Raw genomic sequence first — 18,614 nt, forward strand, 5'->3', positions numbered from 1 at the left:
ACATTCACAATGTTGCATGACCAGCACCACTATTTATTTCCAAAACTTTTCATCACCCCAAACAAACTGACTATTGTGGGCTCTGGTTTTTTGGCTCTCAGTTGGGCCTACTTGGTGTATTCTTCAGCTGGGCTCCTATAACAAAATGCCACAGACTGGGGTCTTAAACAACAGAGATTTACTTCTCACAGTTCTGGAGGCTAGGAAGTCCAATATCAAGGTGCTGGCTAGGTGGGTTTCATCCTGAGGCCTCTTCTCTTGGCTTGTAGGTGGCCACCATCTTGCTGTGTGCTCACATGACCTCTTCTCTGTGCTCCTGCAGAGAAAGCCCTCGTCTCTGTTCCTCTTCTTATGACACCAGTCCTTTCAGATTAGAGCCTCACCCTTATGACATCACTTAACCTTAATTACCTCTTAAAAGCTCTATCTCCAAATACAGTTACATTGCGGGTTATGGGGGTGGGAGGGGGTATAATTTGACCCATAGCATTTAGGAATTATTTTGAAGTAAGAAAAACCTAATAATTTTTCCAATGAAATGATTTTTTTTTAATTAATTTAACAAATGTAATGAATGAGCATTACATTTTTTTTTTTTTTCCTGTATGCGGGCCTCTCACTGTTGTGGCCTCTCCCGTTGCGGAGCACAGGCTCCGGACATGCAGGCTCAGCGGCCATGGCTCACGGGCCCAGCCGCTCCGCAGCATGCGGGATCTTCCCGGACCGGGGCATGAACCCGTGTCTCCTGCATCGGCAGGCGGACTCTCAACCACTGCGCCACCAGGGAAGCCCGAGCATTACATTTTGGAGAGATGTAATTAAACAATTTCAGACTCAAGATGTGATCTTACCATCGTCTGGAGTCTTCCTTCTAATCCTTTTCTTCCCCTCCATCGCCCCATGAGAACTGATTCTATAGATTCATTTCCAGAAAAAGGTAATTTCTTCTTTGCTGTGCACCATTTCGGCTTAAGCTTCACAGGAACGCTCTGTTTTCAGATAGAAGAGGAAACCTATATGACAAATCAGGGATTTTTTTTTTTTTTCAAGAGAGTTGGATTACCAGCATAGCACTGGCTAAACTATATTATTTCACCAAGTAAAAGAGATGAATAATTTAGAAAATAGTAGAATTGATACATGAATTTAAAAGCTGCTTTTCTAGGGACTTCGCTGGTGGCGCAGTGGTTAAGAATCCGCCTGCCGATGCAGGGGATGCCCTAGTCCGGGAATATCCCACATGAAGCAACTAAGCCCATGAGCCACAACTACTGAAGCCCACGTTCTAGAGCCCGTGCTCTGCAACAAGAGAAGCCACCGCAATGAGAAGCCCACAAGCAGCAACGAAGAGTAGCCCCCGCTCACCACAACTAGAGAAAGCCCATGGTTAGCAACGAAGACCCAACGCAGCCAAATTTAAAAAAAAGAAAGAAAGAAAACGTTAAAAGAAGAAAAGCTACTTTTCTGAAAAATACTGATACATCAGTCAGTCATGGTCCAGCCAGGAAGACTGAATCCACACCAGATAATTCAGTGGAGGGAATTTCATTATGTGGAATCTGAAAGAGGATGCAAGGGAAGGTGAGGCCTAGCCTAAAGGAGGTGGTGGGTGTGTTGCCCAGAGCCCAGGAATGGGGCCTCCCAGTGGGAACTGAGCACAGTGATCTTGCCTGGCTGTGGCTGGGGCCGGGGCAGGATCTGAGACTGCAAACAGCTAGACTACAGGAAGTACAGAGAAAGAAGTCCCCAGGCTTCTCTCCTTCCACCGTCCAACATCCTGCCTGTGCCATGGACCAAACCTGGCAGGAGCTTGTCAGCAAGGGAGCCTGGGAAATGCAGCAAGCAGGGTACAGGCCCGGGATGGATCTGAGGACAAACAGGCAAATGACTGGCACCACAGCCAAACCTCCTCCAGCAAGAAAAAGGAATAAAATGAATAAAGAAAATAGAACAAGGATATCACAACAGATCTAGAGAACAAGAATTATAAGAGAATATAGTGTGCACAATATTAATTTGAAAATCTCAAGGTAAACAGTTAATTTTCTTGAAAATATACATTGATTTTTATAAATTTCTTTTTTTAGTAGAGAATCTGAATTATCCAATAAGAAAAAACTACTCAAGGAATAACACCAAAAAGAATATGGGGAGGGGGGACAATTTTGTAAATAATTTTTTTTCAAACTTTTAAAGAACAGAAAATTCCCATGCTATAGAGACTATTTCACACAAAAAAATCTAAAAACTCATTTTATGAAGGTACTGTAAAATCCTAATAACAAAACTTGGCCAAGAAACTGTGCTCAGACACAGCACCACAGGTTTTCACACTAGGCAGTGGCCTCAACACTCCACTCCACAACAGTCCTTTTATAACCAATATATTTTTTTTGCAATGGGGAGAAATGTACTCATTTTAATGGAATTCCAAAAGATAGTATAATTTTAAATAAAATAGCCTAACAGGCATAGGTTATTAAAAACAGACACAAGCTACAAAAAGACTAAAGGATACACAAATAGCTTTTAATGTATTGGAAATAAACGGCTTCATTCTGGTTTTTTTTTTTTTTTTTATGATTACAAACCAGGAACATTTTTATTGTTTATTCCCCATAGACAAACTATATTAAGATTTTGGTGAAAACACTTTTTTTAAAAACATCTTTATTGGAGTATAATTGCTTTACAATGGTGTGTTTCTGTTTTATTCACAAAATGAATCAGCTATACATATATATATATATCTATATATATATATCCCCAAATCTCTTCCCTCTTGCATCTCCCTCCCTCCGACCCTCCCTATCCCACCCCTCTAGGTGGTCACAAAGCACCGAGCTCTGCTATGTGGCTGCTTCCCACTAGCTATCGGTTTTACATTTGGTACTGTGTATATGTCCATGCCACTCTCTCACTTCGTCCCAGATTACCCTTCTCCCTCCCTGTGTCCTCAAGTCCATTCTCTATGTCTGCGTCTTTAATCCTGTCCTGCCCCTAGGTTCTTCATGACCCTTTTTTTTTTAGATTCCATAAATATGTGTTAGCGTATGGTATTTGTTTTTCTCTTTCTGACTTACTTCAATCTGTATGACAGACTCTAGGTCCATCCACCTCACTACAAATAACTCAATTTCGTTTCTTTTTATGACTGAGTTATATTCCATTGTATATATGTGCCACATCTTCTTTATCCATTCATCCTGTCGATGGACACTTAGATTGCTTCCATGTCCTGGCTATTGTAAATAGAGCTGCAATGAACATTGTGGTACATGACTCTTTTTGAATTATGGTTTACTCGGGGTATATGCCCAGTAGTGGGATTGCTGGGTCGTATGGTATATAACCAATATTTTAAACACCCCTTTACTATCCTGAAATAAAAGTTTACAGGGAATATTGATTGTTTACAAACCTAATATCAAAATCACTATAAAATATAAGGGAATAAAATACAAAAGATTCTGTATTTCAGTGTAAATGCTCATTCTTTCACATAATGAGGTAATCAGATGCTTGCATGTATGTAGTAAAATCAAGAGCAGGACAGCCATGATTATACAGCCAGACTGGTGTGCTGCATTTGTGACTAACACCCAAGAGTCAAGAACATGATTTTTCTGAATTGGTGAACAACTCTGGAAAGTTCTGAACAAAAGAAAGTACTGTTTTCTCCAGTTTTACGCAGTAGTTGAGTTTCTGGGAAATTCAGGTGTATTAAAGCTGTGCAAAACTTTCCTTGTGTATTTGTAAAAAGTTAGGTTCAGAAAAATGGTACAGATGAACTGGTTTGCAGGGCAGAAATTGAGACATAGATGTAGAAAACAAACGTATGGACGCCAAGCGGAGAAAGCGGCAGGGGGTGGGGGTGGTGTGACGAATCGGGCAATTGGGATTGACATGTATACACTGATGTGTATAAAATTGATGACTAATAAGAACCTGCTGTATAAAAATAAAATTTTAAAAAAGAGAGAAAAAAAGTTAGGTTCTAGGCACACATAATTGTAAAAAGGTTTTCCCCTACATCAGTGGTTCTCAAACTGTAATATGCATAAGAATCACCTAGGGGACTGGTTAAAACACAAACTGCTGGGCTCCGTTCCCAGAGTTTCTGATCAGTAGGAATGTTACCCAGGGTGTTGTGAGAGAAGCAGACCAATAGGAGTTATTTCACACACACACACACACACACACACACACACACACACGCACACACACACACACACAGAGTACCTGTGGGAGCTGGGCCCACAGTCTCTGTAAGGCTGCTGTCTTCCTGTCCATCTGCTGCTGGAGCTTGGGGCCCACAGGGCAGGCAGGAAGGGGATGGCAAGGACCAGCTGGAACCTGTCAACTCTCGCTGTCTCCAGTCTTGATGCAGGTCACCTGCACGATTCATCACTGAGCTAAACACACCCCCGGCCTAGGGGTGGGAGAAGCTTAAGGAAGGTCACGGGAAGGTGGAGCAGCTGCAGGCAGATAATCCACACTGACCGGTGAGTCACAGCCGCACCTGCCCCAACGCCCGAGCGTAAAACCAGAATGGCTGCGGCTTCCCTTCCACCCAGCACATCTCACTCAGAAACGTCTCTCGTGGTCCACTCTACCTGGAAACACACAGGGGAGTGAATTCTGGGGCATGTGGTTCCGCCCAGCCAAGTCACCACATTAAAAAGCCACCTCAAGTTTGAGGGTGGGGCTGGAGAATTTGCACTTCAGATAAGGTCCCGGGTGATGCCCACGCTGCAAGTCTGTGGACCAGGCTGAGGATCACCGCCCTTCAAGAATGCCCAGCAGGACCCTCGTGCAGGACTGCCTCAACAATTGCATTGCATCTATGTGGCCCCCATCACCGCACACCAGGTGTGCCCCCAATTTTTATGACAAGCACAAATCCCCACCTCCAACTGCCAAAATGCTTCTTTGAGAACGGACATATTCCACAGGGAGGAACTCCTGGGGTTCTCTCAGCAATTCTAGGAAGATGCCCTAGAGAACCCCTTAGGGGACCGAAAGAAAGTAAGCGATTCACGTTGACATCAGCACAGGATCCACTCTGGCAGCGGGACAGAAGACTCAGCAGCATGGACGGCAGAGAAAGTTTAGGAACTGTTTTGGCTTCACAAAAGCTCAAGGATACAAAAAAGACCAAGCCGCTATTTAGAGAGGATGAAAGAGGAGCAGCGAGAAACCCTGCAAATAACAACGTAGAGAAGGTGAGTAATTCGATTTGGGGCAGCTCTTGCGTATGTGTGCTCAGAAGGATGTGTTCCAGAACAGAATGTGTCAAGGTGAGAAGGGTGTCACCAGGCCAGAGGAGGAGGCATGTTGAGGCATGTCCAGGGGAGCAAGGGATACTTTTAAAGGTTGTGTCTTTAGGGCCTCAGCCCAGGACCTTCTCTGGAACTGCCTCCCACTCTTCCAGGTCCTCTGAAAGTGTGAGTCAGCCACCCCCGCCCGGCCACAGCGGCTTGGCCCAGGGAGGGACGTGTGACCCAGGGACCCAAATCCTTTCACTAGGATGAGCCAATCTGAACTTCTCTCAGAGAATTTGAACTACATAACACAGAACTCCAGTCCACCAGGGAGAATGGAGTCAGGGCCAGGGTCGGCTCCGCGTGGGTGGGGCTGGGTTTCTGGGGAGCAGGAACAAGGGTCTGTGGAAGAGGCCATGCCTCAGAGACTGAGACACCTGTGGAGAAAAGCAGAGGTGAGAAAGAAACTGGCAGGCTGAGACAGTGAGACAGAGAGAGCACAGCACAGGTTGAATGAATGAAGGATAAATGAATCGCCCCTCCCACACATGATCTCCGTGATTGGTTATTGTGAACGAGTCGAGTCACTGGAGGTTAGGGAGGGAAGCAGGTGTTCCCAGAGCCGTGGGAGAAGGAGGTGATGCTATAGGTTCTGATTCTCTCAACTAGCATTTACTGAGCATTGCTGTGCGCCGAGAACCATGCTGGGATAGGAGATACAGAGATATAGAAATATAGCTCCACTGGTGGGGGATTTGGGGGTAACACCCATAGAGGGAAGGGGTCGTGTGTTCTAGGAGCAGAGAGGGCTGAGTATGCCCCTCCGCTTGGCTAGAGACCAGGTGTGATCAGGAAAGGTGATATTTGGGTTGCATCTTTCCTTCAGGCCAAGGAGATGGTAGGGTGTTCCAGGCAGAGGAAACAGCAAAGGGAAGGACAAGTGGAAAAAGGCATAGCCCCAGGAAGTTGGAACTGCAGCTGAGAAAATGGGCCGTAGCTGGTCAGCACTGGCCCTGCGTGCTGTGCCCAGGCGCTGAGTTGGGAGTCCCTCAAGGGTTCGGAGTGAGAGGGCGGGTGGCCGCGGCCATGGCCTAGAAGAGGGGGTGGAGGCCTCCTCCAGGCAGGAAGAGCGAGGGCACGTGATACAGCGCTCACACCTGCGGCAGCCTGCCTGTATAGCTCACCTGCTTTTCTGGATTCGTTTCAGTGTAGCCAGCCAATGAGTGGTTTAGATCTTCTCTGCCCAGTGCCACCCTTAGACTTGGGCAAAATGGATGCCGTGAACTAAGCCAGACCCAAAAAGACAAATATATGATTCCACTTACATGGGGAACCTAAAATAGGCCAGTTCATAGAGACAGAAAACAGAATGGTGGTTGCCAGGGGCTGGGGGAGGCGGGCATGGGGAGTTCCTGTTTAATGGGTACAGAGTTTCAGTTGGGATGATAAGAAAGTTCTGGAGTTGGATAATGGTGATAGTTGCACAAAAGTGCAAATGTACTTAATGCCCCTGAATTGCAAACTTAAAAATGGTTAAAAGGGTAAATTTTACGTTATGTTTATTTTACCACAGTTTTTAAAAAGTGGATGCCAGGGCTCCGTGCTTTAGAAGGCCCGGCCCCGCTCCAGCCCTCCTCTGGCTGCGCCCTTGTCCTACGGGCTTTCAGCATTCAAACACCTCACAGGTCTGAGAGAGGCTGCCCTTCCCTAATGGGCTATGGAAGGGAGTCCACAGACTAACTTTGACCATACACAATCATTCCCTTATGTACTGACTTCACAGCCCGACCCCACATACGCTGTAGCTACCAACACTTTGCACGGTTGGGAGTCAGACAGCTCAGGGCCCAAGTCCCAGCTCTGTGTTCAGTTTCCCCCTCTGTAAAATGGACCTAATCATAGTAGCACCTCATGAAGTGGCTGAAATGGGTAAATGAGCCCCTGCAATAACGTGATTAGAGGCCTGACACACAAGAAATGTCAGAAAACTTGGCTCCTACTAGAATATTCACTCTGCATTCTTGACTGGAGGACTGATTATAGCTGTGTTGAAGAGAAGTGAAGGGAGAAGGTCATGTTCTCTGAGGGTGGTGCAAAGTTATCCAAGCAGGCGAGTGGGAGCCCCCTGCCCTGGGCTGAGTCAGCTGGGAGGCCTGGGTCACGCTCACCAGACAGTGGTGTCTGCAAGTCCCATGTGGCTTATTTATACTCTTTGGAGACATCAGTCTCACACAAGTCCCCACCCTGGGGCTTAGAGTCTCATAATACATTTGATTAAAATGTCTCTCCCTTTGACCATTCCACTCACAGGATTCACTTAGAATTCATTTACTTGATCGGTTAATATTTTGCACCAGCTTTGGCTAAGCAGGATCAGTGCCCTGAGACCCAAATCCGGTGTCTCTTGCTATCTGTAAATGAGAATAAGGACAGGTATTTTTGCTATGAGTTTCTTCGATAAAAATTTGGCAATGCATAATTTGTGTCACCTATTGCAACTTTTATAATAAGTGAATTTTATGCATCCCCAGTTATAACTTTTATAACTGGGGATGCATAAAAGTATTTTCAAGTAAGTAAATAGCTTCCAAAAGCCACCCTGCTTGTCTGGTTCAGATACTTTAAAGCCATAATTATGAGTTTGAATTGAGTTAAAAATAAAAGCCTCCAGAGCTTAGCTCATGCTGAGCACAACGGCAGGCAAAAAGGTAAATCAAAACACTTTTGAGCAAGAGAATGGATGGCTACAGTTTCAAATAAAAAATTAGGACACTGTAAAAATCATCACATTACATTTGGTTCACTGGGAAACATCTCCATGCGGCTACTAACCCACACTTAACTCACTGTTGTAAGTACTCCATGTAGGAGTACCAACAGCAAACGTTACTTAAAGCAACTAACATGTCACATTGCTCTAAGGATGGTAAAATACATATGAAATATCTACAATCTCCAGCTCAACTTTCCCTTATTTTGCTAAGGGGAAAAACACATGTAAGATGAAATTGTATGGATATTATATTTGAATCTTCTGGATCATTCCAAAGTATGATGGCAAACTTTCTAAAAGGAAATCTGGTTATTTCCAAAGTATTTTTATAATGCAGAGCTACACTAGGTTTTAGTATGATTAATTTCCACCTAAGTGAAGACTTTCTCATTGGAAAGAGTGAAATTATTGAAAATATTCCACATCAGATTTATTTCCTGGCTATACAAAAAACTCTAAGCTCAGATTTCTGGGATACCTTTGTTGTTGTTTGTTTAGCCATGCTGCACAGCTTGCAGGATCTTAGTTCCCCAACCAGGGATCGAACCCGTGCCCCCTGCAGTGGAAGCGTGGAGTCCTAACCACTGGACCACCAGGGAACTCCCAGGGATACCTGGAAAATCCATCTTCCAAAATAGGCTCTTTGAAAAGTCTCCTCGATGGCAGCATGCTTTGAAGGGATGTCAATCCCTTTTTGGAAAGGAGATACTGGGCAGAGTCACCTCTCGTGGATAAGGGAGGTGATCAGGCTAGACAATAAGCAAACTGTCTTTTCTGTCAGTGTTTATCAAGCCTTCCCCACGTGTATCTCTGTGTGCTGGAGATACACGGACACGAGGCTTTCTAAGGTGGCTTGAAGACAGTTCTTAAAGGAAAACCCAAAGGATGTCTTTAACAGTGGCAACAACATATAAAGTCCACAGTGCATCAAAATGACTACTTTTGACAGACACTTATTTAGATAAGTTCTTTTATGTTTTTTTTTTAAAGAAAGACTAATTACTTCATAATCATACTTTATAAATCTACTTAGATAAAATTGTACTATGTGTAGATTGTGCTTTGTTTTATAATTGATGGGTTTCTGGAAAGTTGTGGGAAAATCCTTTAAAATCAAACACACAAGGAAATTATTTTAAGAGGGAGAAACTGTGTTCCATTTATTTCCAAGCACCATTTGCTGTGTATGTCAGAGGCCCTCCAGGGACTCTGCTCCCAGAGAGATGCCCAAATCTCCAGAACCTGTTGACCTGCACTTGGCCTCCCCCGTAGGACCTGGACACCTGAGCACAGACAGGAACTAGTGAGCTTGTCAGAGGCAGGTGATATAGCGGTAACTCCTCCAACCAGGAGTCTTCTTAATCAACGCCATGGTTCCTAGTTATTGCTCTGGACATATTTACAAACAGAAAAGACTTTACCCACTTTATTACCCTGGTTCACGATCTTCTAGACCCGGTCTCACATTTGTAGGATACGGTATGAGCTTTAAAGCTCTGCAGCAGCCCTGCTGACAGTTTGGAGTAATTCAACCACGCAAAAATTCTACTTCGGTTGAATCATGAAATCGCTAGTTTTATAGACCAAAAATGGCAATCTCCCATGGTTCAACCTAATATGTTGGAGGAAGAGTAGGGTATGGTTTAGAAAGTCAGCCTTTAGCATTGATCTTTCCTCCTCTTCCCTCCTCCAAATAACCCAATAGAATGCTTTCCTCTCAAGTAACTCCATGTAAATCTAAGACAGGGGATGTAGGGAAACACAGACAGTTCCGAGGCTCCAGTCCTCCCAGAGGGAGAACAGGGGAAGACCTTTAGAAATGTATTTAGTTCATAAACAAATCCTTGTTTAGCTGCCCAGTGCTGGGAGGAAACTGCTCAGCCACTGCTGGTTCTACATCTTTAATGCCATCACCACGGGAGGGCAGAGCCGCCTCCGTCCTGAAAGGAGGATATGGATCTCACCCTCACATTACCATGCTGTGAAAATTAAGGCACAGAATCACAGTGAAGACACACTGAGATGGTGATACAGTCAGATTCAGAACTAGTCTCTGAAGCCTCTGGAAATCAGCTTCCATTTTAACAGCATGGACAGGAAAGCCTTGAGTGGTATTTCATAAGCCCAGTGGGTACTGAGTGAGAGAAACAAAATACGGTCTGTTGGACTGGGATTTGAGCTCTCTCTCCTTCTGTGGGTGTCGTGGTATAGAATCAAGGGCCATACAAACCCATGTTTGGGGTAGATTCTGCAGTGTTTCCAGATAGGTCCCCTACACCTAGAGTCTCTCCCCGGCGTGGGCTCTCTGACGTGCACTAATACGTGAGCTATTGTTGAATTGGCTCCCACACTCAGCACATCCATAGGGTTTTTCTCCCGTGTGGATTCTCTGGTGAGTAATAAGACCTGAGCTCTGATTGAAGCTCTCCCCAGGTTCCCCGCATTACTAGGTCTCTCTCCAGTGTGGATTCGCTGGTGGGTAATGACGTTTGAGCAGTCACTGAAACGTTTCCCACATTCCAGACACTCATAGGGTTTCTCTCCTCTGATGGCTGGTGAGAGTGGAACTCTTACTGACCGTTTTCCCACACTCGGGGCACTGGTAGGGCTTTTCGCCAGTGTGCGTTCAGCAGTGTGTCCCCAAGTGCGAGCCGTTGGTGAAACTCTTTGCACACTCACTACACTTACGGGGTTTCTCTCCTGTGTGGATTCTCTGGTGCATAATAAGGCCTGTGCTCTGCGTGAAGCCTGTGCGACACTCCCCACATTTATAGGGCTTTTCTCCTGTGTGGATTCTCTGGTGTGTGATGAGGTCAGAATGATCACTGAAGCCTCTCCCACATTTGGGGCATTTGTAGCGCTCCCCCACCGTGTGGATTCTCTGGTGGCAAACCAGATATGAGCTTTGGCCAAAGCTTTTCCCACACTGGCCACATTTATAGGGTTTCTTTTCTCCAGTGTGGGCTAATCCGTGGACAGCTAAGTGTGAGCTCAGGCTGAAATGTTTTCCACATTCACAGCATATATTGGGTTTTTCGCCAAATAGGTTCCCTGAGGACCTATGAATTTACCTAAGTCTCTTTCTGGAGGAGAGAGCAACTCTTGTCCATCTTCTAAGGATATTTCCCACTGCTTCTCTGCCCCATATTCACTTTCCCAGTCTTTCCTCCAGTTGAGGTATTGGGAAACATCCATGCTGGATCTTCCTAATAACACCCCAGGTAGTTTTACTGCCTCTGAAATGTCCTGGCTTGAATCCTCCTCATTCTCTGTCCTTGTTTCAAGATCTGAAAGAATGAAATGAAACTGCAAAGGTTACCTATTTTCTGATTCAGAAGAATGGAAACAATGTGAAAGAGGTCCTTACTGGTCACTTAAAAACAAGTTATTGGTGGTGACAGACCTTAATCAATTTTCCATTAACCAGGAACAAATAAGCTGGAATATGGCTGAACCATTGTCAAGACCAGCAGACATCCAGGCCTCACTCACTCCCCCAGCTTCTAAGCAGGAAGGTCATGTGGAGAAAGGCTGGAGGCAGGTCCAGGCGCACTTCTTCCTCTTCAGTCAGAGCTGCACCCCCTCCTCAGAGGCTCTGTCGCCAAGCTCAGCTCCCCCTCTCCTCCCATCACCTACGAACTGGCAATCGGTACTAAAAAGCCACCTTTCTCTTCCTGATACTGCCTTCTGGGTAGAGAGACGTGCCTTAGAATAATCCTCCTGGCCATTCTCCATCCCCTTCCTTACAGGTGGGAGGAATGACTTCCTTGGTTAACAAGCAGCTGGTGTATGTGGCTCAGATCAGCAGTGAAGGCTCTGTCCCTGCAGGGCGAGGTGGTGGTTGTCCAGTGCTGCCTGTGGCTCAGTTCTGGGGCTCTGTGTGACCCCACAGCTAAGCCACACCCTCAAGAGCGCCACCATTTAGAAAGCTGCCATTCTGATCTCAGTGTCTTACTCATGTCTCTCTCAGTCGGTCTAGAACCTGAGTAGGAGAACGGTTCTATTTACCAGATCGCCTGAAATTCCAACAAAATGACTGAGCCCCACCACGGAAGGGAGCTCATCTTAATCATGAGAAATTCACCCCTCCAATAATCTAAGGTTGACTGTAGTTTTAATTTGGGGTTATCCATGTTCCCTTTTTCTACTAACCTGGTTAGGTGATAGTTAATTAAAATTATAATTCAGATAGAAATTTAAGAGAGAAATCATAAACACTAATACTTTGTTTATAGCTACATATTCCAAGGTAACTAAAGAGACCAGGCTTTCTTTTCCGCTCTTCTCACAACTCCTGTGGTTTCAGCACCACAGAACAATAACCCGGGAAGATCAAGTGCCTGGGTTCCTCTCCCGCCCTTGCCCAGTGCTGGCTCATTCATGTTCAGAATTCCAGGTCTGACTTCTTTGTTGGTGAGATACTAGCTTTCACTCATTTCCCACCTGCACAGGAAGTTTTCCGAATTTCCTTGAAATCCTGGAGACTGTCCTTCCAAAGTTCTTCACTTCCCTCCAGACTTGAGACCCCATCTGAGAGGGGAACTGGAGGTCCTGCCCAAGGAAAAGCAAGAAGGGACATGGAGTTCTTACGTAATTTGCCTTCTGTTCTCATATGTGGAAGTGGTAGGTGGGATGAGAATGGAAGCACGTCTCAGAAAGGTCTAGTTTTCAGAAGAAAAAGTTAATGACTTAGGAAATTTTCCCCCTTCAGTTCAGCATACAGGGCAATGTGCTTATGTATTTTAACAATAATTATAACAATGATGACAATGAGAACTAACATTTGCTGAATGCAAACAATGTAACAACACAGGGAGGTAGTTACCATCAGTGTGTCCATTTTGCAGATAAGAAAATGGGGGCTCAGGGTGTTTAACCAATGTACCCGGGAAAAGACAAGTCTTTAAAGTGGCAGACTGTTATATATAATATATGCAGAGTTCACATCTATGGGGCACTTTAGGTGGAAACAAACAACTGAAACTTTAAGTAACTCTCCTGTTTCTCTAATATTGTTACTAAAAGCAGGCAGGGAGATCCCTTTGCTGGCGAGCAGAGCAAAATCCTCAAAATCATCTTCCTGAGTCACCCTGGACTATTGGTTTCTATCAGTATTTAAAGATAGGCTGTAAATAGTATTCCTCTATAGAAATCCTGACAAGCCCATTCAGATACAGACTAGTGATAGCAGAATGACAGACATAAGCATGTCTCCTGATTCACGGTCCCTAATCTTCCCGCGGGGCTTCCTCTCTCCCACTGTTCTGAAGTGCACTTCGGGGAAGAGAGCTTACCATTGGGATACCCCCTCAAAGCCTGGGGGCCGAGGCTCCCGGGCTCCTCTTGGGGCTCCTCTGTCACCTTATTACCATCCCGTCACTGCCTTCTGGTTCTCATTGGAGTCCCCTCTAGTCCACAGAACACCTCCTGCCACCTCAAAGGCATCAAAGGTGTTGGCCAGGGTCCAGGGACTCATCAGGGCATCCATCTCATCGTATAAGGGGCAGGTGCCTGGAGTGTGGGTGCTCCTGGCTTTGCGGTAGTTGGTCTGAAGGTTTTTGAACCGGTAGCGACACTGCTCCAGGGTCCGCAGGAAGCCCCGTTCCTGCAGCCGCTCAGCCACAATCCGGTACACCTGGTGGTTCCAATGGCACGTACAGAGCTTCTCATGAATCCAGGACTCACTGCGAATTCCCAGGAAAATCTTGGTTTCCTCGTAGCCCCAATGCATCCCTGTCACCTTCTCATCCTCCAGGCCCTGCCACTCCAGCTCATCCCCCATCTTGGCTTTTCTCAAGATGGGCACCTGGCCAGGCCTGACTCTGCCCCAACCCACCAGGGAGTCTCACACTCTCCTTCCCTCTGGAGCGCTGAAGACCTGGGCTCTGTGGCTTTTCCTCCTGCTCCACGTGGGAGCTCACACAGGGTCTGTGGGTTGGAAAGGCTGTTTGCAGGGAGACAAGAAGAAGACATAATGGTTGGGTGACTCTAATAATCCCAACCACTTTATATGCCAGGGAGAGGAGATTTTTTTTTTTTTTAAGTCCAAGGGAGGGGGGCCTTCCCTGGTGGCACAGTCGTTGAGAGTCTGCCTGCCGATGCAGGGGACACGGGTTCGTGCCCCGGTCCGGGAAGATCCCACATGCCGCCGAGCGGCTGGGCCCGTGAGCCATGGCCGCTGAGCCTGCGCGTCCGGAGCCTGTGCTCCGCAACAGGAGAGGCCACAACAGTGAGAGGCCCGCGTACCGCAAAAAAAAAAAAAAAAAAAAAAAGTCCAAGGGCGGGCTTCCCTGTGGCGCAGTGGTTAAGAATCCACCTGCCAATGCAGGGGACATGGGTTCAAGCCCTGGTCTGGGAAGATCCCACATGCCAAAAATAAATTAATTAATTAAAATAAATAAATAAATGCAATGAGTGGGACAGGGAGGAGAGAAAGCAAAGGAAGAACTAAGCTACCATTTACTGCACACCAGGCACTGCACTGGAAACTTCACCTTTGCTCAAAATTCCTGTTTAGTATGTGGCAGAGCTGGGATTTGAACTCAAGACTGTCTGAATCTGAAGCTTTTGTTTTTCTCCCACTACACAATCCTGCATACTATGAGGACGAGATCCAGATACCGAAAGAAGGAAGTAGCCATTACTTTTAAGACAAACAAGCAATCTTAGAGTCAAGGAAAAGAATGACTTAATACAACCCCTCACTACCTCAGCTGTGGCGCTGCCTTACACAAGGAAGGAGATTTGGGCAACATTTTTCAAGCTGATGAAATTTGGAGCCTCATCTATAAAGTTACTGGGCCTGCCCGCTGGGTAAAATTCCTTTGCAATTTCCGATAGGCAAAAGAACTGGTGCAAAGGGCCCCACTCAGTAGTAGAAGGTGACCTGAGTAAGAGGAATGTCTGGCCCACCTGGAAGCTGCTTATGGCCCCCTGGTCACAGCTGTGCTCCGGAGAAAGAGCCAGAGCCTGAGGATCAGGCAGGCCTGGGGGGAGAGAAAGGAGCCATTAGAGGGAACGCTTCTTGGCCCCCCCCAGGGACCAGCCCATCGGGTTTGGAAACAGAAGTGTCTTCCTCCTCCTCTTAGTGTCTGCTTTTTCCCATCAAAGAAGGACTGGTGAAAAAGCAAAACAACACATTTCTCAAAGGAGAGTTCCAGATTTCCCTTCCATATCCATCCACGTTACTGACTGTCAGCGTTTTATGCTTTTATTCTTCAGTTTTGATAACACATGTGAATCATCTGAATTGGTCTGGGGACACGTACCTGTTTTGGGAATTACTGCACTCTAGTTTAGCCCTACCTTGTGCCTTTCCTACCACCCAGGCCTAAAATTGGTACCCACACCTTACCTCCTGGGACCAGTAAGGTCTCACTCACATAAGGAGAGGTGCCACCAGCTCTGCTGTGTAGTTTTACAAAACATGCCGACCAAGGTTCTTCTTCCCTTTGGAGGTGCCTGTTGAGGATTCCCCAGATTCATGTGGTCAGCCTCAGTTTATATGCCACATCCTCCCAGGGAAAGGAGCTGTACCCTCTACCCCACTTCCTGCACTCAGAGCGGGTTTCGCGCCCTCCCCACAGAAGGGTCCCTTCTCCCTCCCTACACTGCTGCTGCTTACCGCTCTCGTGGAAGAATCCAAGTTTTACTTTGGGGCTGTGGTTCATTTGGTCTTCTGGTTCTGGCTGTGAGTTCTTCACCACTGCCTGGAACAGATACATGGATTCTGTCTGTGCTTGCTTCAGATGGATGTTTAGGGGACCTAGTACCGATCCTGAGGGTTCCTTCTCCTCTGACAGCCCCTTCTGTCCCTGTTCAAGGACTGGAAATGGTCAGAATTCTGTAGGCACTAAAACTTAATCATCCCCAGACATAAAGAAGCAAAGGGGGAACTCAGTCTTATGCAAATCACTGCAGGGGCAGTAAGGAGTGTGGATGTGTGGGAGATGCCATGGAGATAAGATCTGGAACCCAGGCCCACTGCAATCTGCCCACCCAGCTCTCCCAGGGCTGCTCCTGTCAACCTCTAGGCAAAACTAACAATACAGAGAGAGCAAGCAACAAGGCAGCTATTTTGCGACAGGACCTAAAGGTTCAACAATGTCAATAAAGACCAGTGAAGCCCCTTGCTTCAGGCTGGCTGCTGCTGAATGAGAGCTGTTCTCCAAAGAGAAAATAGGTTGTATCTGCTCCTCCTGGATCAGAGTGGCGCTCAAACTATTTTAAACAATTCTCTTATTTACTGGTGGGGACCAACACTCAGAGCAACCTATGTTGTGCGTCCTCTGAAAAGTCAGTCTGAAAATGGAAGGAAAGTTGCAGCTACCAGGCCCAGGGAATAAGCAAATTCTGTGCCGACACCAACAGCAAAGTGTACACATCACCCATACTGCTGGCAACCCAAGGTGGCTCTGTCTCTCACATTCCTCTATTTTAACTACTCAGAACTAAGTTTCCATATCTCACCTGCAGCCCCAGTCTTCCAGGTTCTTTTCGCAAGTCTTCCACCAGAGCCACTGCCTCCTCTCCACTCTCTGGATGTTTCTGTCTAACCCAGATCTGGATCTCCTGGGGAAGGACAGCCAGCAACTGTTCCAGGACTAGCAACTCCAGGATCTGCTCTTTTGTACACTTCTCCTGTCTCAGCCACTGATGACAGAGCTTCTGGAGTTGGATGGAGTGCCTCCCAGGGTCCTGATGCTTCTTGATAGTGGAAGTACCAAAAGTGCTGGCAGGAGGTCTCTGGTTCAGGGATACTCCCTTGAAAGAAAATTTCCTGCTGCCAGTGGGAATCTTCTTCCAGCTTCACTATTTGGAGCTCTTCTTGTACTTGAGGAGTCTGGATTTGTTCATCCACAGCTACAGCCATTGTTCAGATCAGAGACGAACCCTGCAGCTGTGATCTGAAGTTCAAACCTCTTCCTTTACTTCACTGGGAAGCCACCTTTAGATAGGAGTCTAAGTAGAACTTGAAATTCTAGAGCCAGAGACATACATTACAGAGTGAATTCTAGTGAAAATCACAAGGGTTAGCCCAGTGGGATTGAGGTGAAGAAAAATCTTCCTGTTCCTCCCTCCCCATGTCCTGATGCCCATGGAGTCTGGCCCTCTGTCACTGGGGAGGCAGCTTCAGAAGTCTGACAGTAGGGGTCAAGGGCTGGTGGTCTGGGTGGAAAGCAGAGGAGCGTGAAGCTGTGTTTGCATAGCGATTTACTTAACGCCAAGAAAATGCCAATGATCCATACTGAAGAATGAGGATGAGCTGATGGAGATAACGGGGACAATAAACGGCTCATTCTCCCAAGCCGCTGGTCTTCAGAGTGTTGCCAAGTACATGCAGTACAAGAGGCAGACGGCACACAAGGTAGCAGCACCTTGGAGAGCAGAGCCTGAGAGGAGCCCGCTCTAAGCTTCAGAGATTCAACCGCTCCAACTCTCAACTCTCCTCGCCTCTGGGTGGGTTCTCAGATTTGGGCGGGCCCTCTCTGGATTCCTCAGTCTTGGCATCATAACTCTCAACCAAACAGGGAGATTTACCCTGGTTAAGGTTACAAGATGTAACAGCAAGGATAACAAGATCACAGACTCACAGGATGTTACAGTTGGAACGAAAGTTAAGAGATAGTCTGGCTTCAACTCCCTCAAAGCTGAGGCAGTCACGGCTCAGAGACCCCCAGGACCTTGCCCAAGGTCACAAAGCTGGCAAGAAATGGGCAGTGGCTCAGCCCGGTGACGGTGGACCGGGTGACTGGCCCGCAGAGCGTGACTTACACTGGAAGGCTACTCTGCTCCGCGGGCGACCTTCTTTAGAAGCTTTATGGGGTAAACGCGGGCCCTGGGGACAGGGTCATCCCCACCGGGCCAGGTGGACAGGGAGAAGGAGGACGCCGCCAGCATGAGGGGCAAATCCTGCCCCGGGGACTGCTCGCGGGAACGCGGGACCCGGCGTCTCCGCCCGGTCACGCCCAGCCCGCGCGGGCCCAGGCCCGAGGTGAAGGCCGCTCCTGTCCGCCGAGGCCCTGCGACCACTGGAGGGCCCCGACTCCGCGGTACCTTCTCTGTGAGCACGCAAAGTCCCCACACGACAATCTCACTACGAGGCCAGAGCTCAAGTCCGGACCTTCGCAAAGCCATAAACACCGGAAGCGGAAATGCGAGCCCCAGAAAGACTGCGGCTTGGCCGGACTACATTTCCCATAGGCCTCCACCAGGCCCTGCAGACTGACAGCAGGATTAACCAGTAATCTATGCGGATGGCTTGGGCGCCCATTTGTTTCAGACGAATCATTGACGACGGGTGGGACTTTCCTACACGCCGGATTTGGGGGTGCGGAGCCGCAACTATAATCGTCGCACGTGGAGCGGGTAGTCTTGCCTTGCTTCTCCCACCCCCGTGATAATTTGGGGAGGTGGCGGCTTCTCGCCTTACTCCGCCCGGGGACCACTGAAAGACCCTTTCCAAAGCGTTTTCCCTTACAGCTGAAAGCGGGTGTTTATCCCTGTTAATCCGTATTTAATCCTGTTATACAGGTGAATAAACCCAGGCGGCTTGGACCCCAGGTCTCTCTTAGAGT

General features: G+C 47.1%; 3 protein-coding genes across 3 annotated transcripts in view; all 3 read right to left on the bottom strand.

Moving 5' to 3' along the window:
* Positions 1-9,185: 9,185 nt before the first annotated feature.
* Positions 9,186-16,943, bottom strand: LOC116748538 (zinc finger and SCAN domain-containing protein 20-like). The gene is given in 9 exon segments (XM_032621681.1): positions 9,186-10,482; positions 10,485-10,582; positions 10,584-11,104; positions 13,418-13,859; positions 14,924-15,023; positions 15,457-15,498; positions 15,662-15,746; positions 16,507-16,713; positions 16,715-16,943. Coding segments are annotated over 9 exon segments (1,857 nt in total). The 5' UTR covers positions 16,910-16,943; the 3' UTR covers positions 9,186-10,315.
* LOC116749346 (zinc finger and SCAN domain-containing protein 20-like) lies at positions 11,098-14,072 on the bottom strand. Its single transcript, XM_032623640.1, has one exon. It carries the CDS (start codon positions 13,817-13,819, stop codon positions 13,403-13,405), a length of 417 nt encoding a protein of 138 aa, XP_032479531.1. The 5' UTR covers positions 13,820-14,072; the 3' UTR covers positions 11,098-13,402.
* A 36-nt stretch (positions 16,944-16,979) lies between the features above and the next one.
* The window catches only part of ZSCAN2 (zinc finger and SCAN domain containing 2), a 29,304-nt gene continuing 27,669 nt past the window's right edge, over positions 16,980-18,614 (bottom strand). The window contains exon 4 of the mRNA XM_032623636.1: positions 16,980-17,017. The gene's annotated coding sequence lies outside the window, so the exon portion shown is untranslated. The remainder of the gene's footprint in view (positions 17,018-18,614) is intronic.

Source organism: Phocoena sinus, chromosome 2 (assembly GCF_008692025.1).
Source record: "Phocoena sinus isolate mPhoSin1 chromosome 2, mPhoSin1.pri, whole genome shotgun sequence".
Lineage (NCBI taxonomy): Eukaryota > Metazoa > Chordata > Mammalia > Artiodactyla > Phocoenidae > Phocoena > Phocoena sinus.

Coding starts and splice junctions, on each gene's coding strand:
- LOC116749346 (XM_032623640.1), bottom strand. CDS start 13,819: ATGGGGGATGAGCTGGAGTGGCAGGGCCTGGAGGATGAGAAGGTGACA.